This window comes from Macrosteles quadrilineatus, unplaced genomic scaffold, assembly GCF_028750875.1.
Source record: "Macrosteles quadrilineatus isolate MER2022 unplaced genomic scaffold, UCM_ALF_1.0 Scaffold_7__1_contigs__length_78375512, whole genome shotgun sequence".
Taxonomy (NCBI): Eukaryota; Metazoa; Arthropoda; class Insecta; order Hemiptera; family Cicadellidae; genus Macrosteles; species Macrosteles quadrilineatus.
Window position 1 is genome coordinate 26,294,284 of NW_026542600.1, and position 20,444 is coordinate 26,314,727.

Genomic DNA, 20,444 nt, shown 5'->3' on the forward strand with positions numbered 1-20,444 from the left:
CTACTATAAATATATATCCTGTTAACTCAATTCTGATAATGTATAGATTATCGCAAGTAGGAGGGGATGAGAGAATGGCTCTTAACACCACTATACAGTGGTATTAAATTAATTCAACAGCAATTAATTGTTGAATTAACTATATACAGAAACAAAAGCGCTGGTTGGGGGAGAACTCTTAAGTGCATGCACATCCCTCCCGCCGCTCTAATTAACACTATCTACAACTTTAGCTCTCGATTATCCAAGATAATACAATTTTTATGCTTAATTAAAATGGTACCGATAATAAAGGTTCAAATAAACAGGGTACAGTATTGAGTTTTGTTAACATGAACCTCATGAAGGTTAGTAAAAGGAGCATTTGACATACAATTAACCATCACAAACACCAAATAAACCAACTTTTTTAAACTACAGGGTGGGGCAAAATGGATTGAGCAGTGTCACTCAGCAGCTCTGTAGGTGGTAGGCGGCCACATTTGGCCTTGTCATTGGTTTACTTACCATTATAATAGCATTGACTATATAACACTACTAGATTGAAAGCCCCATGCATTTGGTTGTGAACAAGCAATCACCACACTCTGGCGTATATATAAATATACCAATAAAGTAAACAATTTTAAACCAGCAGCATACGATAAAATATCACAATAATCACACATCTTAAAATTTGTCACCTTAATTTTCAACATCTACCGAGCAGAATAGAACCTTTAGAAATTACTATTCAAGAAATAGACCCAGATATAATAGTAATATGTGAACACAAAATGAAAAGTCATGAATTGGAGCTTCTCACCATAACTGGATACAATATTAACATTTTTTATTCACTTAGTTTAAATTCTGGAGGTGGAGTCATAATACTATCAAAAACAAATTTAAAGGCAAAAAATTGCAAAATAAAAGTTTGAATTTACCATCAATGAATCAGTTAAAATCTGAAAACGAATTTGAATGCTGTTTGATAGAATTTAATGTGATTCATTTTCTTTTATACTAGCTGGTATATATCGCCTTCCTATATCTGATGGTAATATCTTTTTGACAAAACTAAATGCATCCCTGGAAATCCTCTCAAAAACTTACTCTAATGTAATTATGGCAGGAGACGTTAACATAAATGTTCTAAACCCAAACCGTAATGAGTTTAAACTACTTAATGATATTCTTGGCTCACATAATTTTGAATTTTTAGTAAGCTGTATTGATAACGTTTTCATTAATTTTTATCCCAACAGCATGCAAATTAGTGGTTTAAACACACAAATTTCTGATCACGATGCTTTTATGTTATAAGGAAGAGGTTAAGGATTAGATAACTCACCTGATTAGACATATACAGCTATTTGGAGTACAGATTCGCATAAATTTTGTGCTCCAACCATCTGCACCTTTTTAATCAGGTGAGTTAGGGGCCATCCACATTATAACTTTACGCTTAAAGGTGGGGGGAGGGGTTCGGCTTAGTGTTATGCATATTTTTGTGGAGGGGGATGGGGTTTTCAAGATCATTACGGTAACACACTAAGAATATACAGGGTGTCCCGTAAGTAAGTACAAATAATTCAGAAATAGTATTATCGAGTCAAATAAAACAAAAATCAAGAATAACATTTTTTCCAAAGATGTCTCCTTAATGAGATATCCGCCATTTTGTTTTTTTTTTATTTTAAATTGACTTCTCATAAACTATTTAAAATATCTTAACAAAACTTGGTACTATACAGTTGTATCAAGTCACAAAATATGTTCATGAAAAAATAAATCTCTGATCTTCCCTGGGTGTTGTACAATTTAGAGTTCATGAAAGAATGGATTCAGTCACCCTGGGTTGAATACAATGGCAAATAAGATAAATCTGAATTTTGTACTGTTAAATAGCTATAATGTAAATTTTGTTCTCAAGTGCTACTGCTACAGTAATGATACTTAAAACGAGAATTTAGAAAACATGAAAAGTGTTTTGTATACGATAACAATTGCTAATTTTATAAAAAATAATGTTTTATTGTAAACGTTAATCTGTCTAGATATTGTGTTCTTATAAACTGTTAAGTTTGTTATAAAATGTTTTTTGTTGATAACTTTAAAACTAATAAAAAAAATTTACTGAAAGATAAAATTTCATAGACTTCAGATTTCATACCACACAACCTTGTTTAAGAAAATTTCTTGCAGGGGTGAGAGGAGGGATCTAGGGTCGTGTTATGCAGCCTCACAGAGAGAGAGGGAGGGGTTTGAAAATGGCAAAAATCACAAAAGATACTTTACTTATGTACTGTAACTTTCAAACTAATGGGACATGTGTACCATTTTGTTAAAGGCACATTTTCCATAGCTCCGGGGTATACGCACCCCACTGCGGCATTCAATGCACTTTTAGACCGCACTGCAGACAAAGATTTACTAGTGTTTTCCTAGACTTCACGGGGTGCAGGCTTTAGATTCTCTCAGTATCTCCTTTCTATTCCGTTGCGGACTGCGATGTAGACTCCTCTTCTAGGTAGAATGAGTCAGCGTGGCCTGCAGTCTGAACCCCGCTGGCGGGGTGCGGCATACATCGAAGTATATTAATATACATTGATGGCGGCTTATGATTCTTAGGAAAACACTGTATACCTAATAATTACAATAGGAATTTGTGGCACAGAGGTTTTGCTGGATAAACATATTTGGTCATCAATATTGCAGTCAATAATTTTAATTTAAGAACCCCTTATTCTAAAATCAAGATATTTCCAAATAAACTCAAATTTCCAGAAAGATATAAACCTAAGTAATTCTTATAAAGCAAAAAAGGCAAAAATGATATTAAGAGTCAATTTAACTGTCTCTAAAACTACCAAGTAACTAAGACTACAAAAACTATCTAACTAAAAACTACAAAGTACAATCTTATTTAATTCTATAGACTAACAGTTTAAAGGGTGTATGGCCAGTGTGTATTATATTATGGCAGGTTGTCCAGGCCGAGGTGGCAACTTGTCGCCTATGTGCGTAGGTGGCGGGTAGAAGCCATCGTACATGGAGCTTCACGAAAACCCACCACCTCTGATAAAAACTGGATGTGGCGGGTTTCGTAATTCGTATGGTGTTAATATAGTTCTATGATGGAGGCACGTTGTCGTGGTGACGCCTAGACGGTAGTCCGTGCACGACAACCTGTCACCTCGGATAAATGTGTGGTGGCGGGTGCACAATTTTTATTTCAGCTGCAGTTTTTTAATACGGACAAAATGAGAAATTATAAAAAAATGTTAATTATAAAACTAAGAATAAATATAAGATTAATTTTTTTATTATAAAATTTAAACTGTCATAACCCAACCTAACTAGCCAAACTTGTTGATAATGAAAAAATCGAATGAAGGTTTACTAATAGAAAAAATAGTTCTATTCTAAATGTTTTAATTCTAAAATTAAACTGTCATAACCTAACCAAACTTGCTGATAATGCAAAAAGCTTAGACTAAAAGTTAGTCTCAACATTGGGCTCAGCCAATAGAATGCTTTTATTTTGTAACTGCAGCTGAAATAAATACTGTGCCTGGCACCTAGACGGGTAAGTCGTAGTGCTGCCCCTATTCTACTACTTGAATCAATGTAATCCTCAAACATTGAACTATCGATTATATAATCTCTCATCATCACTTCTTATGCGAATGCAGATGCTTGCTATAGTCACAAGTGCTCTTGCTCAGCTCCAGCTACGGTTCCTGCCATTTATTTATTCATCGATTTGTAATACCTCCTGGATTGCGTGTTCAGGTTAATAGTATGTGATAACGTGAATATATACATATTATTATTACTGTTTTTAGCGAATTTCCCTATAGGAAAGTAGTTATAACCGTAGTTGGCACGGTGAGACCTAGGCCCGGGACCGACTTACTTTTTCATTTTGATGTCCCCAGAGGCCAAAAACACCATTTGTTCATATATATATATATATATATATATGTAATTTATATATACGGTATGTACAAATTTATAAAACTTATTTAAGTGTCCGTGAATGCTATAATTCGAGGTATTTTTGTCCGATTTTGATGAAATTTGGTTTAAAGGTGTAAGGCGGGATAAACTTGAATGAGTTCACGAACCAGCAGAATCACCATGGGAACAAGGGTTTATGGGGTAATAATTGGGTTTTCTCATTTTTGACCCTCAAAACACTAATTTTTTCAATTTCTCTCTAGACATTTTTAAAGAGCTTAAAAAAATAATTTAGTATACCAAAAGTGTTTTTGTTCAATTATTGGCTACGGTGAAATTTCAAAAAATTGTAAATTTAAAATTCCCATGTTATTTTAATGGTGAATATTGTAAAATTTTGTAGTTTGCATGTTTATGGATATATTTTGAACAAACTTGGAAAATTTATTTATTTTATACTAAGCTATTAATATTTTACTAAGAACCACACTTTATTAGTTTCCTTGTAACAGCAAACCTAGATACTCGTTAAACCTAATGTGATTTAAATACATTTAATTGAAAATCAATTCAGACAAATAAAAATTCGCTTAGTCGGTAGGTCTGCTGTGGCAGGGGTATTTTATGTAATGACAATGACTTAGTTTACCTACTCTATGCTAAAAAGACTATTGTGCGTGTGCAGGCATTGACTATACAGTATAACACTATAGCTTATATAGCCTAGTGTTGTTATACAGTATAGTCAATGGTGCAGATCCAGGCTCACAGCTGGTCTGCAGTTCAGTCTCAGCTCAGTACTTTGCCTTGCCTAGCGGACTGACAGTGGTCGAGTGGTCGCCGCCCGCCGGTCGGTCTGCTGTCTGCTAGGCTAGCCACTCACTAGCCAGTCAACAACAGTCACTAGTCAGTACTGTGTGTGTAGATTATCCGTGTTGGTGTTGCTGTTGCTACGACGGACTCTGTAACCTAAGCTAGCTTCTGTTGATAAAATATAATGTGATTTAAATGTCATTGTCCCCCTCTTTCAAGTAATTGTAACCACTTAAGATAATGGACGTTTAAACTCTTGTTTCAGACACACAAGCCTAGGTGCAGGAGGCGATGTGTTTATTTCATTGTTATTGATATTATTGGTTCTTTGTGTTTAGGTTATGTGACATTTTAAAACATCAATGTGTTTTGGAAACGGTTGGTTACGATTTATTCGTTCAAAAACATCTGAAAAACTTGAATTATGCTTTTACAAGTGAGTACTTTACTTTTAAGTTTCTACATAGGCCTATTAGGGGTAAAGTTTCTTAACTGGGCTAGGCCTATGCTAATATTGATTGAAAATATCAATTAATAATCGATATTATAAAATGAAACTGTCATAACCTAACCTAACTAACCATCTTGCTGATGACTAGAAAATCGAATGAAGATTTAACTTACTAATCAAATCGACAGTTTCAATAAATATTAAAACTTATCGTAGCCCAGTTCAGAAACTTTGCCCCCTAGGCCTATTAGTTTTCTTTTAATTTGTGAAGTTAAAATTATTGGTAATAATTCGGCGGTAAGGCTATTTGTACACACACCGATTTTGGACAGTCAGTCAATATTTTATCGGTCCATGGTGCTTGCACACATATCGTATTTTTATCAGTGAAACGATCAGTCTTTGTTGTTGTGTTGAGGACGAGACAAAATTATTGAATACTTAATCCTAAAAGAGTTGTTATGTGATTACTGTATCGACGTATTAAGCGCTCATCCAATTATTCACAGAGAAAAAACGGGAACATTCCACACAATTTTTGAAGAACTAAGGCTTGATAGCTGTAAAGTTTTCAACTAGAGGCTAACTTATTTCAGAATGTCAATAGCATCCTTATTTATAAAGTCACCCATTTAAAACGTTATAAACACACACTACCAAAACTAATTAAAAATTTTAGAAGAACAGTTGCCTGAAATGGTGGATGGTGTAGCGGAACTGCCGATACGATCGGTAAACAAACAATGTGTGTGCAAGCTTGTATTTAGTTACATACACCACTGCGTCGCCGCCACATCCCCGGCACTGGCGGTATGCATTGGCGGTGGCCGGCTGCTCATCGGCATTTTACCGGAGCTGATCAGCGGTCGGCGTGTGTGCAAGGTCCCATTCCCGCCTTCAAAATTGACCTAAAAACCTTCATAATAGACTTCCTATTGCGTTAAAAACAGAAAATAACATCAATAAATTTAAGAAGATGTTGAAAAATTACCTTTTTCACAAACCACTGTACTCGTTTGAGGATTTTTTTAAACTTTTAGTCATAGTCGTAGTATTAAGTTTTGATTTGACACTATTCTCATGTGCTATGTGTGCATATTGTGAATAATGATGATTTGACTTTGACTTTGGTCAGCATACATATGCAAAGCCGACGTTCATCGTTAGATGACAATAGTGTATGAACCTGATGCAATGATAGTGAAGAAAGTGTAGAAATAGGGTAGGAAGCTTAAAAATGGACATGAAAATGTTTATTTAGGATGGAATTGTATTTTAGGTGGGTTCCCAGACTTCTCACATAAGACAACTTTTATTTATTTATTATTTCCCAACGGATTGCACCATTTCACAATATATATATGTGTACAATATGTAAACAGATGGCATTTACAATGATTGAGGATTAGACATGCAAGGTAGGTTTACAAAACTAAACAAGTAATAACAAAGTAATAAACTAGGTGAGTAATAAAAATAAATTAACTTTGCAAGCTATTAACTATTAACTACTAAATTAACTTAGGAAAAAGGATTTCATGGCCTTTTCTGAAACACTGCACTTTACTCACACTCACTGCATTAGGGCTGCCTTCAGTAATCTGGTGATGAATTTCAGCATCGGATATGTTTCTTGTAATAAAAAAATGTTGATCACTAACCTTACCTCAAAGGCAGCGGGACATTTGATTGCTTAACATTTTTTTAAACACACAGTGAAGCGTTCATGACAGATACAGAGCTGAAATTTTTGTCATTCTATTCAAAAATGGTGCCAGTAAATGCTGATGAGTCTCATTGAGACGTACATGCGAACTTACTTACTTGAATACTTGAATACTTGAAGTCTGTGTCGTTGACCGATAATATCGGTATGACTGCGTCATATTTACTTAATACTAAGAAAACTATTTACACACTATTTACACTGTGGCAATGGCCAAAAAGTGGCTCGTTGCCTAGCTCTTCAAGGCTGTAAAGAGGCCTATTTACCAGCCTGTCACGTAGGGCCGTCTTAAAATCGTCTAGGTCCAGGTCGCGTATATGCACCGGCAAGGAATTAAAAAACCTTATCGCAGACCTAGGATAGCTCTTCAGTGAGCGGGCTAGGCGGCATCTCGGCAAATCAATGTCACAAGCTTGACGGGTATGGTGACTATGAATATTGTCTCTCACAACAAAATGGTGGATATTAACCTTCAGCAGGATCAAGACATTGAGGACATACTGGCTATAAACAGTCAACACACCCAGCTCCAGGAAGATGGGACGACAGTGCGCTTTGTAGCCAGAAGATGTTATTATCCTCAGCGCCTTTTTCTGTAGCAGAAGTAATTCCTGTGTCCATGGAGAATGGCCCCACAAAACCAGGCCATACGTGAGGTGACTGTGAAACAGCGCATGATACACCGCTAGCAAATACGGTCTGGTAATGGTGGTTCTAAGCTTCCTTAAAAGGTGGAGAACTCTTGAGAGCTTTACACATACCTTTTCAATATGGTGGTGCCAACTTAGCTTTGAATCCATCCAGAACCCAAGCAGCTTCACGCTGTTTTCCTCAAGACCGATCTTCAAGGAACATAAAAGGATCTGAGTCTTCTCCTCGTTGATCTTAAGCTTGTTGGCTATAAACCAGTCCTTGGCCAGCCTCAGGGTGTTGTCTGCCTCCTCCAGCAGCGGGTCGATGTTCTTCCCCTTTGTGACCAAGGTGGTATCATCTGCAAAAAGGAGGGCATGGCTGGTTGTAGCAAGGTCATTAATCATTATTGTGAAGAGAAGAGGGCCCAGGACCGATCCCTGCGGAACTCCATGGGGAAGAGAGCCTATAGCAGAAGAAGCACCCATAATTGTTACTATTTGTTTGCGGTTGCCAAGGTAGTCCGCAAGAGAGCAGAAAACTGCGCCACCGATACCATATTTTCTCAGCTTGGCCAGAAGGATGTCATGTGACACAACATCGAAAGCCTTGCTGAGGTCACAAAGGCTGAGGTGGACCGATTCATTTTCCTCAAAGGCCTGGGATATGGTGTCGACCAGGCTCAGGAGTGCGGAGGTGGTAGATCGACCACTACGAAAGCCATGCTGTGAGTCCACCAGTAGGCCATTATTTTCAAAGTATGAGAGGAGTTGTCTCTTCATCACAGTCTCCATCACCTTAGAAAAGATAGGGAGGATAGAAATGGGGCGAAAATTTTCCATCAGTGTAGGGTTCCCTTTCTTGAAGATGGGCACAGTACGGGCCTTCTTTAGAGAGTCCGGAAAAAATCCATGAGCCAGGCACAAGTTGACCAGGTGCGTGAGAGGAACGGCCACGAGATCTGCAACAGCCCTGAGAACATGTGTAGAAAGGCCATAGACATCTTGGCTCTTGGAGTCTTTGAAATTCTTAATCATTTGGGATATCTCTCTTACACTCACCCTATTCCAGCAGGTAAATGAATGGACGGAGGAGTAGTCCGGCACAGAATCCAGAGGATCCGTCTGCAACACAGGTAGATCAGAGATGATGTTTCCAGCCACACTTGTAAAATATTCATTTAACTCATCAGGGGATGCTTGGATTTTAGGCCCGGGACCTGGCGCTCTTTCTTTATTGATAATGTCCCACGCAGCTTTACATGGGTTAGGGGCACTAAGGATGGATTCTGCATTAAAGGATTTCTTGGCCACATTAACTCTAACCCTATAGTTCCTCTTGATCTCCAAATAAAGAGAATAGAGCTGCCCTTTCCTACACATATCACTGGAGCCCTTATACAGGTCATGAACAAAAGCCATGTAATTTCTCATCCTCCTCAGTTCAGGGGTGTACCAACAATTGGCTGATTTGTTATGCCTTGAACCAGAGCCAACGGAACAGACTTTACTCTTGGGGTTATATAATTTGGCTGGAAAAACATGATCAAATTCATCAAAAAATATACTAGAGAAAAGCTCAAAAGCAAGTTTAGGCTCGGTCAATGTGTACAGGGTACTCCAATCTACATTAGAGAGCTCATACCTAAACAGAGGCAAATTTTCCATACAGATGGGTCGCTTTATGATAGAGTAGTCCTTAAGCCAAGAAGGGTTAGAATTAAGGCTTACCTCAGAGCAATTCACACTCAGGATCACAGCACCATCGTGATCGGCCACGAGCGATGGAACAACCTCAGCTTTCACCTTCCAAGAGTCGAAGTTTGACGCCACAGAATCAAGACACGCCGTCCCTCTTGTTGGTTGACGGGATGCCACATACAGTCCGTAGGATCTGAGTAGGTTTACAAAGATTGACTCCTCAGTAGACGGACACTCAAGATGGATATTAAAATCCCCGCACAAAATCAGGTTTCTTGGATTGAGGCCCGAGACATGAGTCAGGCATTGGTCCAGTTGGTCAATAAAGCTATTGAAATTCCCGTTAGGGGATCTGTAGACACACAATAATATGGTACCAGTATTTTCAATCAGAATAGCTGCTACTTCAAAGTCAAGTTCTAGACAAAAGGTATCGAGGTCAATTTTCCTGCATTCATAGTTTGACTTGGCAAATATGGCAGTACCTCCATTTTTATGAATTTTACGACAGTAAATGTTAGCAAGTTTTAAGTCAAGCAGATTCTTATAACAGTCACTCTCATCCGATGTTAACCAATGTTCCGTTAAACAAAGAAAGTCAGACTTAACTTCATGTAAAAATATAGACAGTGTTTCACTTTTGTTCCTTAAACATTGAACATTTAACGCAGCTACTTTAAAATTAGTGGAATGGGACAGCTCTGTATTCAACACAATATTATTTTCACTAAGAGGCCTAGGCCTACTATTACAAGTCTGGGGGTCTGATTCGAGGGGACTACAACTATCACTATCAGTCTCTAGCCTAGGTCCATCTTTTAGGTTAGGTAACACAAGGTTTGCTATTTTACCACTGACCTGTAAATAGTCCTCCCTAAAAAAGAGTGGGGTAGTACAGAACTTCGTTTTTTGGGAATGAAATTTCTTACCAGGATTCCCTTAGGCCAGAACTTGGGATTGAGAATCACGTCAGCTAGGTTTTCAGGCAGTGCTATCTTGAAGGATTTATATGATTTGAACCTTGATCCAAGTTCAGTGCACTCACAGTCAGTTACACCCTTATCACCCAAAAATTGGGATAGTCCTTCTTTAGTCGTATTTGGTGACAATCTTGATATAAAGAACAAAGCTTGATTTCCGGCAGGTTTAAGATTAGTTTGCTCCCCACAAGTCCCTATAATGACTTCCTGTCTGTTTAATACTTTAGACTTAGCACTTTCCACCACTTTTCCTTTAGTTTTTTTACTCCCTAAAGCTTTTGCATAAGTAAGTTTTTTGTTTGGGGTTAAGTCTTTTGAGGTTAAAAAAACTGTATCTTCTGCACGAGTGGTGTTGTCCCCAACATCCGCAGCCACGTAAATTTCATTTTCACTTTCAGTTTCAGTTCGTACAACCATTCCCATTCCAGATTCAGCTTCACTCCTTTCGGATCCATTTACTCCGGGTTGGTCTCGGTCCAGTCCGTTGACCCGCTCCGGTTCATTCCGTGGACGTAGACCGACAGTTTGCGTGTTCGATGCTCCAGCATCTGCCAAAACTGCCTCGACATCGACATCAAGACAAGACATGTCAGTTTCATTCAGAGTTAAGGAGAGTTCTGGCTTGTGTGAATTTAATAGATGATTTATTCCAATTTTGTTTTTAAGGCTATAGTTGATAAGAATGTTAATTTTTCTTTCCAATTTTTGTCCAAGCTTCGTAAACTGACTTACGTGTTCCTTGATCTCTGATATCTCATTGATGATACCCGGTTGCTTTCTGTCCAGTACGATCATGTTCTTCACCCTATCATCGCACCTCACGCAAAACCACTTAATTACGTCTTCTAGCTTACATATTTCATTGTATTTCTTGATAGAAATGTTGACGCACTTTGCGTGGTGCCAGGAACCGCACATTCCATCACAAAAAAGCGCTTTTTCCTTATCCTCGCACAATTTATTGCAACAGGGACACACTATCACTTCAGTACGATCCGCCATTGCCACAGCCACCCCCAACTACGGATTTATACACGTAACCGGCCCTTACATAAAAAACCGCCCTCGTATAATTGACGTTATTACAGCAACTAACCAAAAGAATGCCAATTGAAGCAAATAAAATCGTCACAAAGAAGTCCCTATGTTTAATTGGACATAAGTCTGTATTGTAGCATTTAAATAAATAAACAAATAACGAAGATTAACATGGACAACCTTATGCAGCTCTGGATAAGTCGGGAAACATTTATAGAAAACACGATCAGCTTTTGAAAAATGATAAAATATTTACAAGAAATGTTAATTATATCGTACTGTTATGTACATCGTGAGTATTTCTATTTCTATTGGTTACATAATCTTTGAGTTGACTCTTTTAAACTCAACAGAAATTATGACTGTTATTCGTTTTGAAATAACTCCTGTAATACTTTGCAGTTGCTTAAGTTCAAGCAACATTTACACTAGTAGGAAATAAATCTGACATGATAATTCACAACAAACAATTACTAACACAATTAGGCCTACCCATAAAAATCAATCTACAAACCAGAAGGTAAAAATTTGATATTGCTGTCTGACATTTAATTTTCATTGTTGGAAAAAGAAACCCAGTCATTTCACATCTATATAAAATCCACTGTATGTCTGTTTGTATGTTTGTACTTTATGTGTTAACAAACCGGTCATCCGATTTTGATGAAACTTTGACAAGTTGACCACCGGGAAGGATTGTGTGAAATAAAATTTTGAAAAACTCCTCAGGACTCTGCCCCAGTGGTCTCTATCCTAATTTATATTTAAACAGATGAATACTTTTGAATTTCATACAACTAACTAAGGGAAAAGTGAACAGTGGTTTTATTAATTTGTTAAACACATATGTTAAACTTAAATTTTCAGGAGTAAAGCCACGATAGGTTGTTAAGCAGTTTCGTAAAAAAGATAGGGATTTTTTTATATTTTAGGCTCAAGTTAGGAAGTCATCATATCAGTTTTCTCGTGGATAAAATTAACCTGTGATTCCCGTACCTATTCTTTTAAAAATTATAATAATAATATCTATGGTTCTTACCGTCAACGCAATCAGGAGTAATATTCCACTACGGCCGTTTCGGAGATGACTCCATCGTCAGGTGCGTAGTGGTACACTAAACTATAGTCTTGTCACATTTAACACGAGTTTTCTTCATTTGCATTGCGTCAGGGGTTGAATAAATAATACACATATATGGACAGGACGGACACACGAAAACACGAATACATGAAAACATTTAGAGCACATGCACGGCTTGAAAACTGACGACCGACTGACTTGAGTCGATCGTCAGTTTTCAAGCCGTGCACGTGCTCTAAATGTTTTCGTGTGTCCGTCCTATACATATATGTGTATTATTTATTCAACCCCTGACGCAATGCAAATGAAGAAAACTCGTGTTAAGTGTGACAAGACTATAGTTTAGTGTACCACTACGCACCTGACGATGGAGTCATCTCCGAAACGGCCGTAGTGGAATATTACTCCTGATTGCGTTGACGGTAAGAACCATAGATATTATTATTATATTTTCACGCAATCTGCCACACTCAAGAATATATTTTAAAAATTGAAAGAAGATACAAAACTACGAACGTGCTTGCATACAATAGAAAATTTGTATAGGCTTATCTAAAATTAAATCAACTTTACTTTTTGTTGCTGATCAAGAAGTTATTTAAAATTAAATGTCACCCCAACTCAAATAATCTTCATAAAAAATGTAATTTATTTCATATCCAGATAATTGCACCTTGAAAAATTTAATGTTCAATCAATTGGAGCAATACAAATTTAGACAGAGCAATTTTCATATAGATACATAGAATTTCAAAACAATATGGTATCTTTATCAAGATATCTCAAGTTACTTAATCAACGATTGAAGGTCAGAGTTAACCTGGATGTTCCTTGGACTAATTAATCAATTAGGCTTCCATTTGTGACCCTAGTTCAATCATTAATAGAGCCAGTTGTAGTAAATTAGCAGGGCTACTTTATCCAGTCTGTTGCAATGGACAATTAACCAACTGCGGTAATTAATTACCATAAGTGGGCTATGGATTTAATCATTGAGCATAGTATGATTGTATGATATAATAACTGAATGAAGTGAGGATAAAAAGAAATTTAATAGAACAAATGTTGGTCATACACAATTTTGATATGCGTTTAATACCAATAGAAACATTTAATGCTGTATATAAAAAATACCCTCGCCACAGCAAATCTGTAGACCAAGCGAATTTCCATCTACCTGGCTGGAATTCCACTAAATTATTCCCTTACAATTTTCAGATTTATTTCCTATTTAAATATCATTAATTTTAATAATTACTTAGGTTTGAAATTGCAAAACTTTAGGCCCATTCTACACGAGCGTGAAACCCGCTACGGGATTCCCGCGTGAACGCACCAACATTTTGTGCAAACTACACGTGGCAGGATCCCCGTCGCGTAGACGCGGGATGAGGTGGGGTGGAGCTTAGTTTTTATATTTGGAGTTATCAAGCTCAAGCTATTAATTTTGGCCAAGCTGTTCTTTTCTTTGTTATTTATTCACATTGTTTTGAAATATAGCTTACTTCAACTTCTGTTTATTCAAAATCGCTTATCTATAGAACCTATTCTAGTTGTCATATTGTGATTTTTAAATTCACTTTGGTATTAAAAATGAATATCTATTGTAATTAATGTAAATAAACTAAATGTAGCCTACTTTATGTCAAACACATTACTTAAGTTACTATCTGAAGCTGACCAATTATTTGACTAAAGAAATACAAAATGTAAACATATGAAAACTAATTTAATGTCTCATTTATGATCAAATATTACACCGCACTGTGTTGGACCAACTTAAACGTAACTGGATAATATCATGTGAAGTAAGCTCCTGGGCGCGGTGATATCGCTACGTGTAGAATGGCTGGAGGGATTCCCGATGCGGGATTGACGCCGACATCGACGTCAACTGACGCGGCTCCTGCCTACTGACGCGTCCACCCGGGTCGTGAATCCCGCTTGTGTAAACAAACCAATTTAACGCAATGGGCCCTGTGAAGTGTGTGGCCCTGACACATTCTGGGTTTAAAGGGGGTGTTCGTGTAGAATGGGCCTTATGTTTTTAGGGTGAAAATGGAAAAAACCTATTTTTACCCCATAAAACCCCCATAAACCCCTGTTCCCATAGTCCGATCATGCTGGTTCACAAACTTGTTCGAATAAATGTATGTTTACACGTTTATACTCAAACTTAATCAAAATCGAATCATTTTTGCTCGAGTTATCGTGCTAACGGACACATATACAGGGTGATCAACTCAAGAAGGCCACCATTGGGATATCAGAAACGTTAGAGAATTAGAGAAAACTTTAAATGACATTCCTTTACTTTTTTGTGGCAGTTAAAAATATGAATTTAGTTTTTCCAAATTCAGCCGCCATTTTCCAACATGGCAGCAAACTTTGAAATTTCCTATGGAAAACCCATATATTTTTCATGTTTTTGAATAGGTAGAACATGCAATTTAAAAACTTTTATTTTTTACACTTGTTCTGTAAACCCACTCTTTTACTAGGCCTAGTTACAGCCCATGAAAAAATGACTTCCGGTGTACATTTTGCATCATGTAGCTCCTAAACAAGCCAAAATGCTAAGGGAAAATAAGTCTTAAAATTGCATCTACATTCCATAAAGACCATAAAATACACATTTTTGGCCGCAAATTTTGAAATAATAGAATTAATATTTTTCACATATTTTATGGTCTTTTTGGAATGTTGATGCAATTTGACGACTTATGTATTCTTCACATTTTTTGTCTAAACCTACTCTTTTATTAGCTACGATGCAAAATGTACACCGGGAGTAGTTTTTGAAATTGTCTTGACATGAAACCATGACTTTTAGAACTATATGCAGTTACAAATTAAAAAATGTTTTTTTTTTCTATTTTCTGTCTATTTCCTCCATTAATTAATCCATTAATACAATGAAAGATCATCTGAATTAATATGTATATGTACTATACTTTAGACTCTTTTGCTTATACCTAATATGAAACGATCTTTGTTACAGTTATGGAATCTTGGTGTCAAACCATCCGTGGAAGTTTGTGTCTCTGTCGTTGCTTCTTACGTTAGCGTGCTGTACCGGTTTACTCAATTTCCACCAAGAAAAAAATCCGATGAAGCTGTGGATTCCACCAGAATCAGAGTTTAAGAGGGACACAGATTGGTTCATGAGTGGGTTTGGAGAAGGGTATCGCATCCAAACAGTGATGCTCACAGCACCTGATGTACTTCAACCCCATGTGTTGCAGCAGGTATAGTCAGCTGTTTGGACTCCTTACATGATCTTACCTCTCTCTGTAGTCAACATTTCCATTAACAAGGTGACAAGTAGTTTTGTTGTAAGCTCAAGATTGTCAAAGCATGCAACACGTCACACATCAAAATAAATAAATATGCAACAGGGGACACAAAACAAGGATATCATAAAACAAACAACAATAGCACTATGACTAATGGGACGGCAGTATGACAATGTTAAGCTTGCAACACAACTAGTCAGCACCTTATTGGATTTTACTATTTAACAAACTTATTTACCTACTACCTAAAATGTTATAGGGTTACAAATGATTTTTTTGAGAACAATGTCTTCACTAGTATACAAAACCTTAATCATTTGAGCTCCTAAGGCTGATATATCGGAAAGCGAGCTGGTCTAGTGATTAGGCTGTGGGGTGCCGCAGGGATCTATTTTAGGGCCAGTATTGTTTCTGTTGTACATTAATGATTTGCCAATCAACATTAATACTCCACTTTACCTTTTTGCAGACGACACTACAGCAATAATTATGGGTCAAAACAAACAAATAACAAAAGTAAAGCTTTTAAATACTCTCCAAGAAATATCTGACTGGCTATCCAAAAACTGTCTTAGTTTGAATTGCTCCAAAACAAAAATCTTAGCTTTCACTTCTAACAATAGAAACAAACAAATAAATGAGGAATTCCTCATGCCAAATGAAGAACTTTGTGAAAATTCCCTTAGTGTGAACTTTCTAGGTTCTACACTTCAGGACAACTTAAAATGGCATGATCAAATTCTGGCCATACAAAAAAAAAACTTAATAAATCTCTTCATGCTATTAGAACTATTGCCAACATCTCAGATATAAAGACATGTCTTCAGGTTTATCATGGTTATTTTTTATCAATTGTTAGATACAGCATCATCCTTTGGGGTGGGACATCAGTAATTGACAAGATATTCAAGTTACAAAAAGAGGCCATTCGAGCAATGTTTAAACTAAAATTTGGAAAATCATGTAAACAATATTTCAAAAATTCTAAACTATTAACTGTACCAGCTCTTTATATTTTTGAAGTTCTGAAATTCTTTAAAAAACATCAACAATATTTTTCAAATAACAGTCTGGGGACTCAGGGTACAATAAACACAGACACTCTGCGGTACCCTAAACATAGATTGTCTCTTTTGGAGAAGGGTCCATATTACATGGCAATTAAACTGTTTAATCACCTTCCACCAGAGATAAAAAAAGAAAAAAAAACTAACACATTTTTAAAAAAACTGGAAACTCATCTAGCTGCAACATGTCCTTATAAAGTGGACGATTTTGTTTTTAAATGAGCACATCTGTCTGAGTCAGGGGTGTTGTACTGTATATATTCTCATTTTTGTTAGACTATCCATTATATTTGATTTTTAAATAATTAATTGTAATAATTGTAATTGTAATTAATTGTAATAATTAATTTACACTCTAGTTATAATTGACATGCCATCTGTTACATGAGCTATGCTCAAATTTGTAATGTTTTTTATGGCAAATAAAGAGTTTGAGTTTGAGTTTAGGGCGCGGGACTTCGGTTCCAGAGGTCCCGGGCTCGAATTCCGCCAAATCACCTATGGATTTTATCTATGTAATAATGCCGCAACCCCTAGGTCTAGCCTGAAGTAATGTTAAAAACAATTCCGGGCTCCTGCCTAGCGTCCTAGGACAAAAAAACCGATATACTGAAAATCAAGAGTAACATACTATAATATTCCATGATATTACGATTTTTAGTTAGGGTAGAATAAGGCAGAAGCTAGTCAGGTTTGCCCCATTTTACAAATAAAAATCGTAATATTTCAGCTAAATATTTCTCATTCAATATTTTTGAATTTGGTATCGTTTGATAGATGAATAAAAATGCTAAATAAAAGTGTTCTTGACATTTTTTCATAAAACCAGCCATTTGAAATTAATTTAAGTTTAAAAATTTTAAATGGCCGCCATTTTGAAATTTTAGGTTGAATCAAAATAATCTTTTTTCTAACATGGGTCTCTTCTACCTTCACATACATTACTTAAAAGTTTCATGAAGATCGGTTAAAAATATTAAAAGATAAAAATGTTTATGCAAAAAATACAAAATGGCGGATATCTGGTTAGGAAGCGGTTTTGGGAAACATGTTATTCTCGACTTCTCTTTATTTTGACCCAAGGAATCACTAGGTTAAATATGTCCCCAGCCTTTTTGAACACCCTGTATATGCATATATAAAAACTTGAACAAATGGTGTTTTTGGCCCCAGGGGACATCAAAATGAAAAAGTAAATCCGTTCCAGGCTTAATTCTTACCATGAGACATACGGTAATAGCTACTTCCCTATAGGGAAATTTGCTAACAAGTCTCCTATGCAAATTAATCAATACCTGATTTGCCATAGAATTATATTCTGGTAACTTTTCCCAAGTCAATTAAAATGTTCAAGATGTTCAAGATTCTTCACTTAGAACTATGTATTCTTCCACCCAACTATCTATTTATTTTGTAATGCCACTTGTTTATAAAAAACCAGAGAATTTCCAGAAAAAATGTGTAGCATCACTAACAATATGCTGTTATTGATCACAAACTATCAATGCGATTTTACACCAGATATAATAAACATAACAGATATTACAATACCTGATCTATCCATATCAGTAGATATTTCCACTCTTATGATGGTGTACTATGGATATGTTTCTGGACTTAAAACTTCGTCGGGTTAGCGTTGTCTGTTATGATGACTGTTCAGTTTGCAGAAATGTGTTCCGTGTTTGTGTCCTCTTTATTTTTACGTGTTAAATGTGACACTCTTCATATGAAGAAGTAAAACTCCCTTTTTTACCGCCTGATGATAGCTCCACAAATTTGCTGAAAATAGTTGTGTCTGTAATTCATCCATAAATTTAGCTTTAAGTCTAGTTACAAAGAGGAAACTATATTATTCAATTCAATTCAATTCAAAAACCTTTATTTCATGCAACATCATGCTAAATATTTCACATCCACTTGTGCACACGCACGTGCGAGGAAATCTTTAGGTAGGCCTACATGCAATTTTACGATGTTGTTACTGGCAGAGTCTATTCAGTCTATTCACTATTGATACAATACACAAATACAACAAAAATAATAATGTTATCTAAGATTACAACAATAACAGAGGTTATTATTTTTTTTTTTTATATAACTTAACTGTAAAAAACACATGCAACAAAGAACAGTAAAATACCAATGAAAAAAGTGATTACACTTTTTTATATACTTCCCAATTTTATACTTATATACTTTTTATATACTTTTTTATTATATACTTCCCAAACGGATACTATTTAACATGTTATGATATTGACCAACAGGGCCACCCTGAGAGTAATAGACACCCGGGGCGAGATTTAAATTTTCGCCCCCTCCCCAAAAAAGGGGGGTTTACGTCAATAGACCCAACGCCCAATATATCAGTATCGAACGTTTTGCAAGTATTTTTTATAAACGTAGCAACTACACTGAACTAAATTACTAAAAACATTGAATTTGCGACTCACAACGTATATCACGAAACGACTATGAGTTGACGTAAGAGTTTGAGCTTTGAGGTTAGAAACAAACAAGTGTAGGTGGGGCGTGTGGAAGAATACGCAGTGTGTGTGTCTCAGACTCGCATTATTGCCAACAAGTCACATGCCAGACGTAAAAGTAGTAATAGTACGAGTTGTATATTAAATAATACCTTCCAAAGCCGCGGTGCCCCTCTAGGTGGCCCCGCTCGCCTGCGTGACCCACGGTCATCGCAACCGTCACACGGTCAGTTCTGACCCACCCATACCCACATTGCAGTGCATCAATCTGTTTTTTTTTTTTTTTTTTTTTTTTAAGAGTTTGGTGGCCTCTTTTAACCTTGCATTTGCCCGTCCACATAGACTAACCGCCCATGCGTGGAACGTTTACAGCAAAGCAAGGAGTGAGCCGGTACAGTACAAAGGTGAACTGTACTGATAAATTTTAGTGGCAGTGACCAGGATCCGAACCCATGACATCGCTGCCTTGAGCCCGAAGTCTGCGACGCTACCGACTGAGCCACCGACTCACTAAATGAAATGTTGCTCAGTTTGTGCCTAGCGTCGGTCGAAGACGGACCTATGGTGTTAGCGTGTAGTGTGTGACATGCGTTTTGTTGTGGTTTAGATTGCTAGTAAATTTCCCCGTAAAATCTCCGTCTGGCAAGCTTAGAAATCAGCTTGGTCCTGTCTTTCTCCCTCCAATTGGCAATACAATAAAACCGGCTACGTTCCAATCAGTGCTGCTATCTGTGGGTGTAGCAAACTACGTCGACTCTAGTCGTAATGCAATACATTACCACACGTTATTTGCTTTTTGTCAGACCGAAATTTGAAAGCCAATCATCCGGCTATCGGTTTCGTTTGATGCTAAGCCGCACCGGGGATACGCTGCCATTGATGGGCTGCAGTGAATGTGTTAAGTTACTGAGGGAAAATATAAGTACAACAATATTCAATTGTACAATGCCCAAACTTATGTTGTTGAAAAGCAAGTAAAATGTACAAATATTTGCAAAATCTAATAAAAATCTCTGGAACAGACCTGTAACACTTGTGTTTTTAAATATATTTTTTTAAATTGTTGTATACATTTGATTTAACATGTTTTATAGGGTTAAGACTGTATTTTTGCTGTAACAGATGTGAATGTTTTCAGTTAGTCAAAATCAGGAATCAGGTGGTAGGAAGCTCACAAAAGAATGTTACATGGGAGGATGTCTGCTTCAGGTAAGGTTGTAAATAACAA

The 20,444-nt window shown here is 36.6% G+C and overlaps 1 protein-coding gene across 1 annotated transcript in view; it reads left to right on the plus strand.

Annotated features, from left to right (window-relative positions):
- The first annotated feature begins 4,858 nt into the window (after positions 1 to 4,858).
- Positions 4,859 to 20,444, plus strand: part of LOC128998182 (NPC intracellular cholesterol transporter 1-like) — a 51,632-nt gene continuing 36,046 nt past the window's right edge. The window contains exons 1-3 of the mRNA XM_054424197.1: positions 4,859 to 5,194; positions 15,366 to 15,612; positions 20,355 to 20,425. Of these exons, the coding sequence (XP_054280172.1) occupies positions 5,121 to 5,194; positions 15,366 to 15,612; positions 20,355 to 20,425 (392 nt within the window). The 5' untranslated portion in view covers positions 4,859 to 5,120. The remainder of the gene's footprint in view (positions 5,195 to 15,365; positions 15,613 to 20,354; positions 20,426 to 20,444) is intronic.